The sequence below is a fragment of the Apus apus genome, chromosome Z (assembly GCF_020740795.1).
Source record: "Apus apus isolate bApuApu2 chromosome Z, bApuApu2.pri.cur, whole genome shotgun sequence".
Taxonomy (NCBI): Eukaryota; Metazoa; Chordata; class Aves; order Apodiformes; family Apodidae; genus Apus; species Apus apus.
This window is the reverse complement of record NC_067312.1, coordinates 34,110,103-34,125,705: the sequence shown is the minus strand read 5'-3', so window position 1 is coordinate 34,125,705 and position 15,603 is coordinate 34,110,103. Positions and strand designations below refer to the sequence as shown.

The 15,603-nt window shown below is 37.8% G+C and overlaps 1 protein-coding gene across 2 annotated transcripts in view; it reads left to right on the top strand.

Annotated features, from left to right (window-relative positions):
• FREM1 (FRAS1 related extracellular matrix 1) overlaps positions 1 to 15,603 on the top strand; it is a 62,036-nt gene extending 46,433 nt beyond the window's left edge. Inside the window, exons 29-36 of one of the 2 annotated variants that reach the window (XM_051643265.1) lie at positions 532 to 681; positions 1,843 to 2,081; positions 2,797 to 2,844; positions 3,118 to 3,300; positions 3,582 to 3,707; positions 4,395 to 4,510; positions 10,918 to 11,003; positions 12,353 to 15,603. In XM_051643265.1, coding sequence (XP_051499225.1) covers positions 532 to 681; positions 1,843 to 2,081; positions 2,797 to 2,844; positions 3,118 to 3,300; positions 3,582 to 3,707; positions 4,395 to 4,510; positions 10,918 to 11,003; positions 12,353 to 12,552 — 1,148 coding nt within the window. In that variant the 3' untranslated portion in view covers positions 12,553 to 15,603. The remainder of the gene's footprint in view (positions 1 to 531; positions 682 to 1,842; positions 2,082 to 2,796; positions 2,845 to 3,117; positions 3,301 to 3,581; positions 3,708 to 4,394; positions 4,511 to 10,917; positions 11,004 to 12,352) is intronic. The other variant, XM_051643266.1, reaches the window with a different exon arrangement.

The following is a 15,603-nucleotide window of genomic DNA, read 5'->3' as shown; positions in this document are numbered from 1 at the left end:
CTTTCTCATAATGCAAGGTTGTAGTTATTTACTAATGGCAAGCAATCAAGTAAAAATTTTGTAACCAAGCATAAAATCTGCCTAAAAGATTGTACTTGAATCCACCAATGTCTTTGATCCATCTGCAGGTATTTTAAATAACTGCTGAATCTCTAAAATTAAGTTTTCAAAATAAAAAACAAAAACGAAAGCAAAAATAACAACAAAAAAAAACAACACACAAACAAAACATTATATATTTTCTCTTTTAAATTGCAATGAAACTCCTAAACCTATGTATTGTAGTGCTATTTCCCACATCTACAGCAGCTTTCTGTTACAGTGTACACACTTGAACTGAATTGCCTGGGAACAAATTTGAATGTGATGTTATTTGGGAGAACAGCAGGAGCCCAGTCAGTCTGTAGGAGCACAATAGCATACACCAGCTACTCCATTCTAGCTGCAGACATGTTAATTAATATATTTCTTTGACACCCTCATTGATTGAAATAGCAGTTAAAGAGTAATTAAAATGTTTATTTTTTTTAGGAATGTCAACGAAGACGTGGAATATAGCAATTACCTATGATGGATTAGAGGAAGACGATGAAGTCTTTGAAGTAGTTCTGAACTCCCCTGTGAATGCTGTTCTTGGCACTCGGACAAAAGCTGTAGTGAAAATTTTGGATTCAAAAGGAGGTATTCTCTTTTGATCTCTGTCATTAAGAAGGTGGGACAATCTTGGCTGAGTAGCTTTTTATTTTCAACCACAAGTTGTTCCCAACCCTCACCTTCAGATCAAAATGCTTAATTCCTTTTTAGAGAGAACAGACTTGACAGCTGCAGACTCTTTTGTTTGCTCACACAATCCTCTCAGGAAACACAGCATGGAGAAGGCAACAAATGCAAAATTAAAAGAGTGCAAGGAAAGAAACTACTTCTCATAACAACACGAGTTCAGTTCTCATTTATTAAAGTGGGAAAAAAATGTTTTATGTCCATTAGAAATTTTTTTCCATTATTTTGTAACAGTTGTTATACATTGCTGAAAAATATTTTCCTCTCAAAAAAACCCTTAACAACTAAACCCAAGCCTTAGAAATACATTTTCCAATGCTTAATAAACACAGTCCACAACATTACAGCATACAACAGGTATCCTTAGAGAGTTTAGGCTTTTGTGTCTCCATTATTATTGTGTTTTTCAGTGATCAAATGTGGTGTGCCTAAAATCACACCTAAAGAAGAAGCAACTGTAGAAAAACACAGATAACTAATAAGCAGCTGAGTCCTCTAAAAGACGAAAGGGTTTTTTTTTGTTCTGGTGTTTAATGAAACAATATTTTAAATGCCTGTGTTGCAATTAATTAGGTTTCATTAAAAAAAAAAAAAATTAGAACTGTGTTCTCTTTAACATTCATTACATGAATCAGGACCTAATTGACACAAATAATTTGTAGTAACAATAGTGTCCTGGATTTCTGAAGAGAAAATTGTCTGGGCATGATGGAAGTATCACCAACATTAGTTAGGGATACCTGTCTATCCACAACCATTAAAAAAAACACTCCATACCTTAATCTGCACATGAAAACTGGCATTTTCAGTAGATGCTTGGTTGAAATTCTGATGTGTGGGTAGAAGATGCACTACATATAAAAGCAAATACAAGTAGTAGTTGCAGTGATATTCGTAGCAAACCCTACAAATGAGGATGACTGAATAAAGGGCAAATCAACCGCATCAAGTGAAAGAATCATCCAGTTTTTAATGACAAGCTGTTTATGTGCCCACATCAACATGACCAGTTATCTGCTCAAGCAGTTAGAACTGACCATCTGCCATTTTTCATGCTTTCAGGTCAATGCAGTTACTCCCATTCTTCTGGCCAAAACAAGCACAACTTCTGGGGGAGAGGAACACTGTTTCCAGTTTCTCCGGGCTCCTCTTCACCTCCCAGGCCTGGCAATGCTCCCTTGGAAGGGATCCCACTGCCTCCTTCAAAAGGGATGAGAGAGCATGGAGAAGACCTGAGGCAGGAGCACAGCTTGGTGAATCAGTCAGGGACAAGGCTGAGAGTGACTGGAAATGGAAGAATAGTAAGACCCTTCTGTAGTGCAGTGATGGAGTGATTTTTGTATTCATTGCAATTTGATATCTTCATTCAACTCTTATATTTTTGTAGTGATCCTACCTGACCATACAATAACCATAAACCACCTGAGTTTGCTTTGAATCAGATCTTACAGATTTCTTAAAATACTGTGTGGGGAAAAAAAATTATCCTAATTTTCTAGATCCAGGTATACAAGAGAGGAAGAAAAATAGACTTCTTGAAGGAAACATGGCTCAATAAACTTTGGCAATCATGCAGCTTCAAATCTTGTCTAAATTATGGGTCAGCCAGAAGAAGGAAGTCACTGGAGCCAGGCCAATGTATAGAAACTGTGTGTCTGCTCCTGAAGTTGTAAAGCTGAAAATACTCTTAGCTTAAATAGAGAACAGTTACATAAAACTTGCCCATTGTTTTCCTTACTAAAGCCTCATTGGTTTAACTAGGTGGTTTAGTAACATTCTGCTATTGTTATCTTACAAGTTAATGGATCTGTTTATAAACACATTTGTAATGTGTGATTTTTAATCGTTGTCTTCTGAGGTGATCAGTTTTGATTCTGAAAGAGAAAGAGCTAAACCCAAGATATGTTCTGCATGCTTTGTAACGTAGATCTTGTAGTAAACCTCGTATAAAGTAATTTGGTTTTCATAATGCATGAATATGCCCATCTCATTTTGTTGTTCTACCTTTTTTTTTAGGTTCATCCTTCATCTGTAGTTAGAAATGGAACAGATGCAGTTTTTGAAGTAAGAGTGTTAGGAGTACTGCTCAGATATTTCTGTGATTTCTTTTTTATTCCAATTACAGGCTTTACAGCTGTTAATAATTCATTAGGAACAGTACTTTATTTTTCTATGTACCTTTCTTTGGTGTGTTTTCCCCTTGATTAGCAACTATTTCCATTATAATGCTCTTTTTCTCTGTGTGTGTGCAGTTTATTTAAGAGTTGCTTGTATTTGCTAAATCTCTTTCCCCTCTCTTGTTCTGTTTGTGTGTGTGTGTGATACTGTAAAATGAAGTATCATGGGATAGTATCACTCAAAATAGAGGATGACAGCTCATCAGCTAAAGCAAACAAGAAGGCTCAAGTGTCAGTAATTAACCAAGCACAACCACAGATAAAGGTCATCTCCTCTAGGAAGACAGAAATTCCACAAGCTGATAAGGCAGAACTTGCATCTGAACCAAGCTCAAGACATCAGGTATGAAACCTTTTGTTGCACAGGCATTTTCACCATCTGTTTTCAGTCATGCTCTTTTCCAAAATTTTGTAACACCTCTGACATCTGCAGCCTAACCTTCCCACTCTTAAAGCTGCATTTAACCAATACACAGATAAATTCACAGCTCAGCTCTTGAAGATTTTTCATGTCATAAAGTTTTAATGTAAGAGATGTTTAACCTGTTTAAGCTGTTTTGTGTAGCTTGTTTGATTTCTGTAATTGTTTTCCTTTAAATGTTCAAATTATATTTCTCTTCCCAGGACTTTCACTCTTTTCCAAAGGCCTGCACACCAGATTTAAAGGGTCTCTTGCATTATGAAGAAAGCATTCAAAAGTTATTTCAGTGTGATGGGGTAATGTGGAAATTCTGGAATTCCCAAAGCAAGGTAAAAATGTTGCTACAAGTATTCATCCACTTCCTTGATGAGAGAGATTCTCAAGGGAGTTTCCTGTAATAACTATTGACTTGGACAGGGAATAAGAGTTGTCCAGTGTCGAGTTTGCTGTCACCATAAAAAAAGGTTCTCAGAGACATGATGAGGGCTTGATTGCTGGTGTTGCCTTTCCTCTCTGCCAGCCACAGGTGCACCACATGAGCCCTGATTTCTTGGTACTTGTGAGGGTATGGGCATGAAACAGTCAGTGAATGAAATCAGTGAGAAAATAAGTGGGACTTAGTGAAATTAGCTGACTTAAGTACTCTGTAAACATACACCCCCTCTGCCACATAAGATGTCATGCTAAATCTTGTTGCCCTGCAGTCCCTACAAAGACTGCAGGAGACAGAAAATGGTGTCCAAAGAAATGTAGTCTCTTAAAAGGGTTTTTGGAACTGGAACTTCATGTCACCTTTGAAGCTATTAATTATTAATGGCAGGCTCCTTTGGCAGGCATTTATTTCTTTACATCTTTTAATCAATCCTGTAGCTTTATTTATACCCACCGAAGTTCATGTTCAATTTAATTCCAGGTAGGTCATAAGCAGCACCTCCAGCATTCAGTCTGATTATTAGTGCACAGACTAAGATCACTATGAGCAGGAGTCTGTTTTGGCTCTTCCTCTTTTATTTTAGGAGGTAAGCATGAAGAAGTGTCCTGCTGGATGGAGTCATCACGAGGGCAGCTGCTACTTCCTGGTAGTGAATCAGAAGGTCAGCTGGAACACTGCTGCTCAGACTTGCAGAGAACAGTAAGAGATTTCTCCAAGTGAATGTGTTTTCTATGTGCTGCTGTTGCCCTGAGTTGAATGCTGCTCTAAAGGCTGAGTTAATTTGGACAAGCCTCACTTTCACTGTGCTGCACAGCTTCCCCAAAAATAGTACAAGCTCTGGGATTCTGATCCTGTGGAGGACAAAAATATTATTAGTCTCATAATGTTTCAGGTGGTGATACTACCTTGCTCACAACACGAATTCCCAAAGCAGTCCATCTGCAGTGAGGATGCTTTCCTAATGGGAGAGTTAGTCCAGGAGAAGAGAAATAAATCAAAGACCCAATCTACTCATCCTCTCTGACCCATCACTTGCTTAGCTCTACCTGCACTTGATGTAGCAACAGTACCAGGTTGCCAGCTCCCGTGTACCTCACCATATTCTTCTGAAGATGCAACTATTTGGATTCTGTAACTACTTGAAAACTTTAATGTTCGAGTTAACAGTAAATTTACTACTTTGAATGACAAATAAAAGGTTAATAACAATAACAACAATAACAGTAACAACAATAATAATAATGATTGTTGTCCCAAAGTAGGAGACAAATAGAAAATCTTCCAGTCTTGCTCTTCAGAGGCCTGCCTTGTGATTTTGTTTTTAGGAGAGATAGCTTAGGGCTGGAAGAAATGCTAGCTATGGTAACATGGAGCTTGCCTTGGGATCATGCATGTACTGTACCTTCTGTTGAATTGTGAGCACCAGACTAAAGACCCAGCTGAACAGGAAGGGCTATAGGAGGCTTCTCCATAATTCCATGAAATTAAAATTGAAACATGGAAGAGTTAGAAATCAAAGAAATAATATATTCAAGAAGTGGTTGAAGGACACGCAGGAAACATGAAACATGGATAAGCATGCTTAACAAACTTTTATTAATTCCACTCAGTTATGCCAGGTTATGTTGTCTTGGCAACACAAAAATGGGAAGGCTTAGTTCTAATATGTTCCAGCTGATGGAAGTTACTCTTTCCTGAAGTGCCAATGCTACCTGCTCTTGTGATCTCACCACAAATTTCACATTGTTAATAGGTTTACTTAAAATTTCAGCTCCTGACATAGTTTTCTATCACCTGTGTTTATTTTGTTACTTATCCAGACAAAGCTGTTAGCTGCGAATGTTTTTTTTTTTTCCCCCCTCTTTTCCCCTGAAGGCATCAAAATCCAATTGATCCCTTGGGAATGAATGTATGTCATTCTGCTGAGAGGTGTTTCCTACTTTGTAAGAGTGTGCTCTTGGCAATCCATGCTATTTGTAGACAGTAACTTCTTGCTGAATTCTACATAGTGTGCAATGCAGAAATTAAACTGAGTAACACTAAATTAATGACAGTGTCAAACACCTACAAAAAAAGTCAAAGCAAATCAATTAATTCAGAAGCAAATAAATCCATGGGTAGAGATGATTCAATTAATGTCAAGCTTCCACACACTAAGGAAGCATTGTCTTGGTAAATGTACTGTCCTGGCCAGTACTCCTGGCCTCCATACTTACAAAAGTGTGACCCGAGGCACACGCTTAAAGGTGGTACGAGAAGATAGCTTAACACATTTTATTTTATTTCATTTTATTTCATCTTATTTTATACTTTTGCCATGATTCCCACCTGCAACCAACACCAACTGTGGTATTTCTGTTATTACTGCTTCTTCTGTTGACATTTAAATAGCTGGTATTTCCAACAAGCAAATCAAAATCATGACAGAGATCAATCCTCATTTTTCAATAGATCAAACAAATTTTAGACATTAAAGAAAAATATTAGAATAAATTGTATTACTAAAAAAATGGCATTATTTTAAACATCTATTCAATCATCTTACTACACTTTTTCTATTATATAGAACAGGAGAAAAACACAAGCATTTAAAAAGTTGTTTCAGAAACAATTTCCAACTAACCAACCCCTTTGCAAAAACACTGTTATCCTGAGATGATTGAAACCAAGCTATTTCTTCAAAGCAATGTTATCAATTTATTACAGAAGCAATTGCTGTCTGGGCATAACTTAATGTACATGGGCTTATGCAAACCTACTTGGGCTTCTAATGAGCCTTGACATTCACTGCACCTGTTTATTGCAGGTGGCATAGTTACTTTCTATTCAGTTCCCAAGTGTGGGGAAAGAAGCAGACCACAGTGATACTGTGAGTGGAAACAATCCCAATTTCTGTGAAAATCTTGCACCGTTATGAACAATTTTCCCATATATTGGAGAAAAGTGGTTTAAGAACTCCTTTTTTTAGCTTTGTTTTGTATGCATGAAGAGGCCCTTGGCAACATGAAGAGAAGCACCTGGGGGATATTACGGCTGAGTGATCCCACAGCAGTCTGATTTAGCAGCAATTTTGGTGATTTATGTTACAGTTCTTGTTTATCCCATAGGAATGTGTCCTACCCAAGGGTTGGTGCAGCCAGGCTTTCTCGCATGTGAGATAGTTTCATTGCTGCCACTGAACGGACTCTCCGCTGAATAAACAGAATCCACAGTTGTGTCTTTTGCTGTTAGTCAAATTATACCTTCATCTTCTTGAAGCCGAACATTTAATTAGAGTCTAAATATGGTCAGATTTCAGATCCTTAACTGCCAGCTTTGTAAGGCAGGCGCTGTTATTCCATTTGGCACTTGTATACTAGCAGCATGTGGCATCAGTCCTTGGGAATCACAGGCAGAACCACATCTAAAATAATAGGTTAGATCACAGTGTTGCCTAGTGCAAAGCAGGGTGGACTCTGCTGCCTTCCTCTCCTAATGCTGTAATAGCGCTGTAAGTGACTGGTTTAACTTAAATTATTGCTAGTGACTCCAGCATATGGATTCAGGTACCTAGATTAATTGTAAAGGCCCAGAACATCTTGTGTGACTTTCAACTGCAACTCTGGAAGTGCAGGGCTCCTGTAAGCTCTGCATCATATCTGCCAGCCTCATCTGAATGTTTGAATATCAGGAGGCATTGTGAGCAACACTAGACATCTATTTCAAGGCACCAGAATTACTCCTTAGGTGATGAAACAAAAGACTGGGATAAGCAGAGCCTCTCAGTCGCTTGCCCCCCTTCACTGTCAGTATAGGACATGGATTTACTACAGCAGTTCAAATTAAATGTCCTCCTGTGCTGTGACCTTTATAGGTACTCATTGTGCTTTTGCTGAATGGTAAAAAGCTCCTTTAAATATATTGACTCATTTAATGTAAAATCAGCAGTGTTTGTGCTAAGTGTTTTGCATATAATACTTCAAGGTCAATGGCTACTCAAAATATTTCCTGAGTTTGGGCAACTGCTTTATGATAACAGATTCTCTTGAGGGGATAGCATAAATCTCAAATCACACAGGAATATTTTCAAACAGACTTATTTACTGCAGAAATCAGTTATGTGTCTTTTTTTTTCCTTTTTTTTTTTTTTTTTTTTCTCTCATAAGGCATTATGACCCCTTCTCTAGAGTAATTTGAATCAGGAAATGTTCGATTTACATAACTCCATAAATAACACTATCTTGTCATTTCCTATGTCTAATGCTCTGCCTATAGGTACAGTTAGCAATATTATTGTAAGTGGTATGCTCCTTCAGGACTGTCCTCATTTCCCTATGACACATCAAAACCCCTGGCTAGGTGTAACAATAAAACAGTTGTTCTCTCTTCAGTCATGTGTGTTTCTCATTCGTATTTTCATGTGTGTCTTTCTGTCAGTATTTAGAAAGGACTTCTATGGAGAAAAGATTACATGTTATGATTATTGCAGTGCTTTCCTTTTACAGAAATAAAGCCTCTCCCTGTTACTTGAAGTAAAAGTCAGAAACTGCTACTGCTCAGACCACCCCTGTATGTCATAAGTGATACAGCTGTTACTGATACACACTAATGCTCTTTGTTTTCACATTTCCTAAATAGCTGAAACAGAAGTAAGCTATGCTTATTTAAAGTAAACAAGCTTAGTTCCAGGGCTTTAACTGTCCTGAAGCACTAGCCAGATACAATGTCCTATTTTTATTCTTGCTCAGCTAGTAGAGATACCACAGAGACTGCTGCTCAAATATTTTCTTAGCCCCAGGTTTGGTCACTGGCCAACCACAGCCACTGTGAGACAGAATGGCATCCTGCTGCTGAATCAGATGCCATGGGAGGACACCCTAAAGTAAGCAAATCTGCTTTCCTGGACCTTTTGCCTGAGGAAGAAAATGGAGTACAAAACTTCCCATGAGCTTTTGTCAGTTTAACAGCTTTGTTCCTGGTTCACTGCAGATTCAGTTCCTGGTAGATGGGCCAAGAAGTGTGGAAGCATGGCACCCTGGGGACATAGCAGGCACCAACATCGTGCGTGAAACTTTACCATAATGTAAAGGACCGCCAAAGCCTCTGTGAGAGCTTCAGTGGGCAAAGTTTTGGGAGTCTGCACTGTAAATGGGTGCACAGTCCTAAACCCTACCAGACAGTTGCTTACCACTTTGTGCTGGAACAGTCTGCTGTGTGTAAAGTCATATCAGTGTTGCTGAGGCCAAACTTCCACACCTCTACCTGAGGAGACTGTACACAGATGTCTGTGAGATCCTTTACACTTTGTTCTCTGGTGGCCTCTGAACACAGGGGGTCCTCCATGGCACCTGTGTTGTGTGGTGCCTAGTCCAGGGCAGCCATGCTTACACAAACTGTGAGGGCTAACACTCAGCTGTCCTGCAGGCCTTGGCAGGACCGCCATGCAAAGAGAAGCAGAGGCCAAATCCCCAGCTGCTGTGGTTGACTTCAGGGAGAGTGGATGAGGCCTTTGCAGCAGGAGTGTTCCCATCAGCAGTAAAATAGATTTGTTTCATACCATGACCCTCTATGCCCAGATTAAGGAATGCTCCAGATTTTGTGAAGTGGGGACTGTGCATAATATTGTGGGCTACTACTCTGAACTCTCCCTGATGGAAAATTTGCTTGCTTCTCTGCCTTGTGTAGCACCATGGCATAGCTTTCGTGGAATCAGTACTGTTTGAAGAGATACAAGGCAGCAAACAGGAATGGATATCCAGGCATGGGTCTCTAACTAGGCAGCAGGCTTGGTGGTGGGCTAGTACCCTGGCCCCTGTTCATAGTCTCCACAGTGGATTCCAGTCTGCCACATGGCCCTTGAGGTCTATTTGTTGTCTCAGCTTGTAAAAAAGAGAGTCTTTACCTCCATTGGAGCATTGCTCATATTCTGTCTCCTTTACCTGTCGACAAAAATGAAATCAGCACAATGACCATAATGCCATTGATTTATGCTGCTGCTAGAAAAGCTTTTTTCTCTTTTAAACCATGTTTTGATAAGCAGTATTGTTTTCTTGGGCCTTATCAACCATGACTCAGGGTGTTTTGGGAGCCTGAAGGGGTTGACATCACTGTTAGACTGAGTGGCAGTCAGAAATACAGGACAAAAGAAATGACAGACTCAGAATTGGAGGGAAGGCAATAGCAGGTGTGAGAGGTAAAACATTACATGGCATCAAGGCAGGCAAAAAAAAAAAAAAGGATAAATAAGAAAGTGGAGCCACAGATGCCTGGCAGTTACTGGCAAATGTGAAGGATGTAATTTGTCTCTTAATGTTTCAGGATTTAGCCAGATCTATAAATGGTTGAAGAGCACCCTTACGGTGCTTGCAGGTTTGGTACTAGTTGGAAGATTTCACAGTGGCAAGGCCAGTCAGTGGCTAGGGTTTGCAAGTCCTACTTTGGGGCTGGCATACTTTAAGTACAAACAAAGAGCAGAGCTTGTGTATTGGCTTCATTCTGAAATAGTCTGCTTAATACACAACACAACTGCTCTCTGATCTGCACTAAATGCATAGTCACTGCAGACAACGCAACATTATGTCTCAGGACCACACAACAATCCTAATCCAGACATGCAAATTATATGCACTCAGCTCTGTTTTAAAACATGGTGGGGATTTTGAATGTGTTATTCAAAGCTTTATTTTGTCAGAACACAATTTAAGAAAGACATAATCTTCTCTACAACAAATCATGAAGCCGAATCTTTCAGTGGCTTGGATTTTCATGTGGGCAGATTATTATTTTAAAGAAAAGATTTTATCAGTAATGATGCCAATGGTTTAAAACACAGTTTGTGAGTATGAGCTAACATTTCCTGTATACACTTCTTCAGTTGGCCAGCTGATTTGATTTTTATAACAGAAATGTCTTAACAGACTATGACTTTGGATCCACTCCAAGTAATGTAGAATTTTAATACTTTATCTTCATGTAATTATTCTTTCATGCCATTAAGCAGTGGTTTTCCTGTGAAACATTAGCTATATGTTTTATACTAGAAACAGTGTCCCTAGTTGACAAGCTGATGGGAGACGTCTGTCACTCTGTGGAATGCTAATCACTCTGTCATTTCTCCTTGAGCCTAGATATCTGGGGAGTCTAGCAAGTGTGGCTAATGAACAACACATGCAGTGGCTGTGGGACTTCAGTGGGAGGAAGCCCTTTTGGATAGGCAAGTACAGCAATTGCTTGTCCCCTCCAAGGATTACAGTTCCTGTGCACCTCGGAAAGCTGAAACTACCACAGCAGTTCAACCCAGTTTTCAAATGTTGCATTGTCCTTAACTTCCTGCTACTTTTATTATTTCAGAGCAAGTCATTAAACTGAAATACATAATTTACCTGACTAATTTTATAAGACAAAATGTTTATAAAACAAAAATTTATTATGTTGCCTATTGCCAGGTTGCTTTTGCCTTCAAACCTATTGCATTTTAATATTAGCTGGGAAAATAAGTTCTGATGGAGTTCCTGACTTTTTTTTGTTTATAACACCTTTCTTTCAACTGTTATGTTATTTAGATGTAATTTATCTTTTTAAAATGTTACTTTAAATAATAATTTATTTTACTGCTAATTTAATGGTGTCATATTGTATTATAAATCTTTTTGATTAATTAGATGAACAACTAAAGAAGATTTCATCACATCATTTTAGATTTATCTGTCTATTTCTTGTTATGCACCTTTCATTTCATGCAAAATGGAAAGAGCTCGGGTGGGCCTTCTCTACACCTTCTGAACCCTTTCTGTGAATGACCATCTTAGCTCACAGACTAGTGCTAGCCCATGTTTTTTCTGCTATACTGTCCACATTTCAGGTTCTTTTTTCCAATTGTGAACCACAATTTTCAGCTCTTTGTCATTTTCTGAGATGAATATACTCACTATATTAAATTACCTTTAAAAACTTCAATTGGTTTGGGATCATGAATAATGGTATCATGATTCTGTTAACCTGAGATACAAGAATGAAGATTATTGTGTCAATTTTATGATCTTAGTCTCTTCTAGTCTAGACCACAGGTCATGGCTAAAAACATGCCACCCATGTTCATATTAGTAGCTCAGAGGCTAAGTAAAAAGAAGTGTTCTAATTTGTATTAATTAGCGCTAATTTTATAACTGTTAATTTCAACAGTGCAAACAAGGTCTACAAAGATCTGTAGTTTGCTATTTTCAGAAGGAATCTGAAGGCATGTGAGGCTGCCCAGACTTGAACACAACATTTTGCTTGTCCAAAAAAGAAACCTGAGAAGTGATACACATACAATAGACAGAAAAAGAGAAAACATTTTAGATAGGCAATAATGAGAATAAGTATATTTTCCCTTATTCAGACGGCACTTACTGTTTTACAAAATATTAAATTGTATTTTACTTGTATTATTCCAGATGGGTTTTTCTCTCAGCACAATATTGTATGCATTTTATAACAAGGGGATTGAACAACATGGTTCTGTTGGCATTGGGCTCCAGACACTATAAACATCACTAATTTTGTTCTACTGATTTCACACAGGCTTGAACGACCAAGTCAATCCTGGACATTGGGAGTGGAATGGAGGAGAACCTGTAACCTACATAAATTGGAGAAGAGGCTCCTACCACTTTCCAAAGAGAGGAAGAAATTGCGTATTGGTGCAGAAGCGAGGAAAATGGCAAGCAACTGACTGCAGGAAGGTCAAACGGAACAGCTATATATGTTCAAGAAAGCTGTAAAGAATAGAGGATCCCTGTGGTAGCATATTCACGTTGTTTCATTTTTATCTGCAGACATGTGAGAGTATGCAGTTAGAAATCTGTTCTAATTATCAGCAAGGCTTATTGTATATCCTGCCAGAGGTGCAGATGCACTGGACTCTATCCAAGGAACAGAGGTTAGTTGCAAGGATTAAATCCAGGTTAAGCTTGTGAACTCTCCCCAAAGACTTTGATCTGCCATGTACTCTTATGCATTTTTACACCAAAGAATTAGGCCTAAAGGCTGTCAGGTTATCTTGGGTGGTGAGGGGTGGGACATTATGTCAGGAGACTGGATCTTCCTTGGTGGATGCCCTGGTACAATACCAACAGCAGGATTTAGTGACAGAGTACCAACAGAAGAAAAGATTTGTACTTATTTTTCTGTCTCCCAAGGCCAGCTTCAGGTCCTAGTGGATCTGCTCACACAGAGCTGCATATCATTTCACATTCCTAAACAGAATTCTTCAGTGTTTTTTGGAGTAGCAGGATGATGCTGAAGTTTTTAGTGTAATTAAACAACGGGACCTCTGTAAATCTAATGCTATGGATGATTTACATCCCACCAAAAAACAAAAATGAAAACAAACCAACCAAACCAAACCAAACAAACAAACAAACAAACAAACCAAATCACACAAAAAAACCCCACAAAACCTGAAACTTAATCCTAGAATATTATCTTGGGATATTCAGTGATACATGAACATCAATAGGATTTATATGTGTATATAAACCAATGTAATCATGAGACATGTTTTGTACTAAAGCAGCTATGGCTTTCAAAAAGTATTAATCTAAAGCCCTTATCAGGGATTTGAGATTTTAAAAAATAATAATTAAAAATCCTGATTACTTCTGAGAAAGGCTTAAAAATCAGCATTTCATAGGGAAAAAACTGCTCCCCACAACTTAATTTTAACTTATTTTAAATATATGCAGTTCCAGTATTAACATTTTGTAACACTGTAGTAGATTTACACTTAACTTCTCAAAAATCGTGCTTTAGGACCTTCTTACTGCCAGCCTTAAATTAAAAAAAGAAACAAGTCATAAGCTTCCTAAAAAAAAAAATGTTAAAGCTCTTCTCAAACCCTCCCTCTGCCCATGGTGAGCATGTGGCAGTTGGTGGGGCACTGAAAAGGGTGATTTTGCCTTGTGCCTCACAAACTCTCATCCTTCCCATCTGCCTGCCTGCTGCCAGCAGTTTATTCTTCCCTTGTCCCCCATCAGCTTGTCTATTCAGCCAGCCATTTGTCTGACAAAAATATCTCCTGTATTTATTTTTTTTTTTTGGTCATGATAATCGTTATGCAAAGCTTCTAGACACTTTCGCTAGACACTAACACTTTTGCTTAAGGAGTTTTCTAGATCAACATACATAGGTTAATTCTTTCAAGAATTCACCAAACCAAGTACCTCTAAGTACCTATCTAGACCTGGTTTTATTTTGGATAGTTTTTACTGCAAAAATAAAATATTAGGATCTAAAAAAGCACTTTTGGGATCTCTTGCTTCCAGGGGAAATTGACTAAGAGAGCTTGCTTAGATATAAGCCTTCTTTTCTTTTCTTTAGGGCTTTATTTTTATTAAAACTGCTGAGTTTATTGGTGCTATCTTGATAAAATCTGTCAAGATTATTTAAATACCTCTTCTAATTTTTTTAATAAATTAATTACATCAACAGAGACGGAATTTTGGCCAAGGAGATTGTTACTTGGCCAGTATCTAAAAGGTGAGTCACACCTAATCTGAGACAACTGTGCTTTTGTGAGTGGAGAATTTCATTTTTCTGTATTTCCTTTCAACTCCTATAAGTGATTGAAGAGTATGAAGATTTCAGTACACTACAGACAGTTCTGCAGACCGTATGTGTTCACTGGTTTCATTAAATGTAATACAATTCACTAATGAAGCTAAAATTCTTATATTGCAGTAGAAGGATATTTTTGTCCTGAAAGGCTGCTCGATTGATTCTCAATGCAATGAACAGTGCCAGACATTTATCCCTCAATTTTAATTTTTCTGTCCTTAAAAATAAGGCAATATTTCACAGATTTTTACATCTTCCACTAGAATACAAGTTCAAAGAATATGACATATTAAAATCAAGAAAGCATAAATAAATCACTTATCTTCCCATAGGATGTTGTTATCTCTAAAAGGTTTAGTAAAAGGCCTAAATTCCTGAGAACTCATTGGTAATTTTTCCAATCTTAAGTACTTTTGAATTGTGTTAACTCAGGGCAAAAGCACTATTCAGAGGATCAACATCAGCAGGGGAATATCAAGAGGCTGATAGTCAGAAAAAGGGGCAAGTAAATTCTGGTGTTCTCCTCTGGATGCTACACTTTCTGGATAAAGACAGGATTCATTTCACCAGAACTATCCATATGCCTTTTAAAAGCAACAGCACCAAGATAAAACAGCTCAGTGAAAAGAACCCAGCAGTTAGCCTAAATTTCTATAAAGGGATGGGCAGCATGAACTTTTTGTGTGTCTGCTGCTTTTAACCACCTTCTCTTCCTGGCAAGCATCTTGTAAATCTCTTGGCCAATTCCAAACAGATTTGACAGAGAAATAGTTGACTCAAAGACAATGGATATGAAAAAAATTATAGACAACTGGTCACAGGAGCACTTCTTCCAAACCAAAATATTCTGAAACGTTGGTGTTACTATCTTCATGGAGATCAAGTTTTTAATCTCAAATAAAACTGTTTTGTACATGCTGAAAACTTACTGAATGCCTTCAAGACTTCATTCACTTATTCTAAAATTATAATAATAGATTTGAGATAATTATATATATAATTCAGTGAATACTGTGATTCTACATTATTTACATCACAAGACTGGTGCTATTGTAATTCTTGTATTCAGGACACTATATATATTGTTATGTTCAACTTTGTAATGTGTGTTAATATGTATTTCTCCAGTTTCATAATCTCACAAAAGCTTTTATTTCTAATGATAGAAAACATAGTGTTGGACATAGTAGAAATGTAATTAAAGGTCAGCATAATAT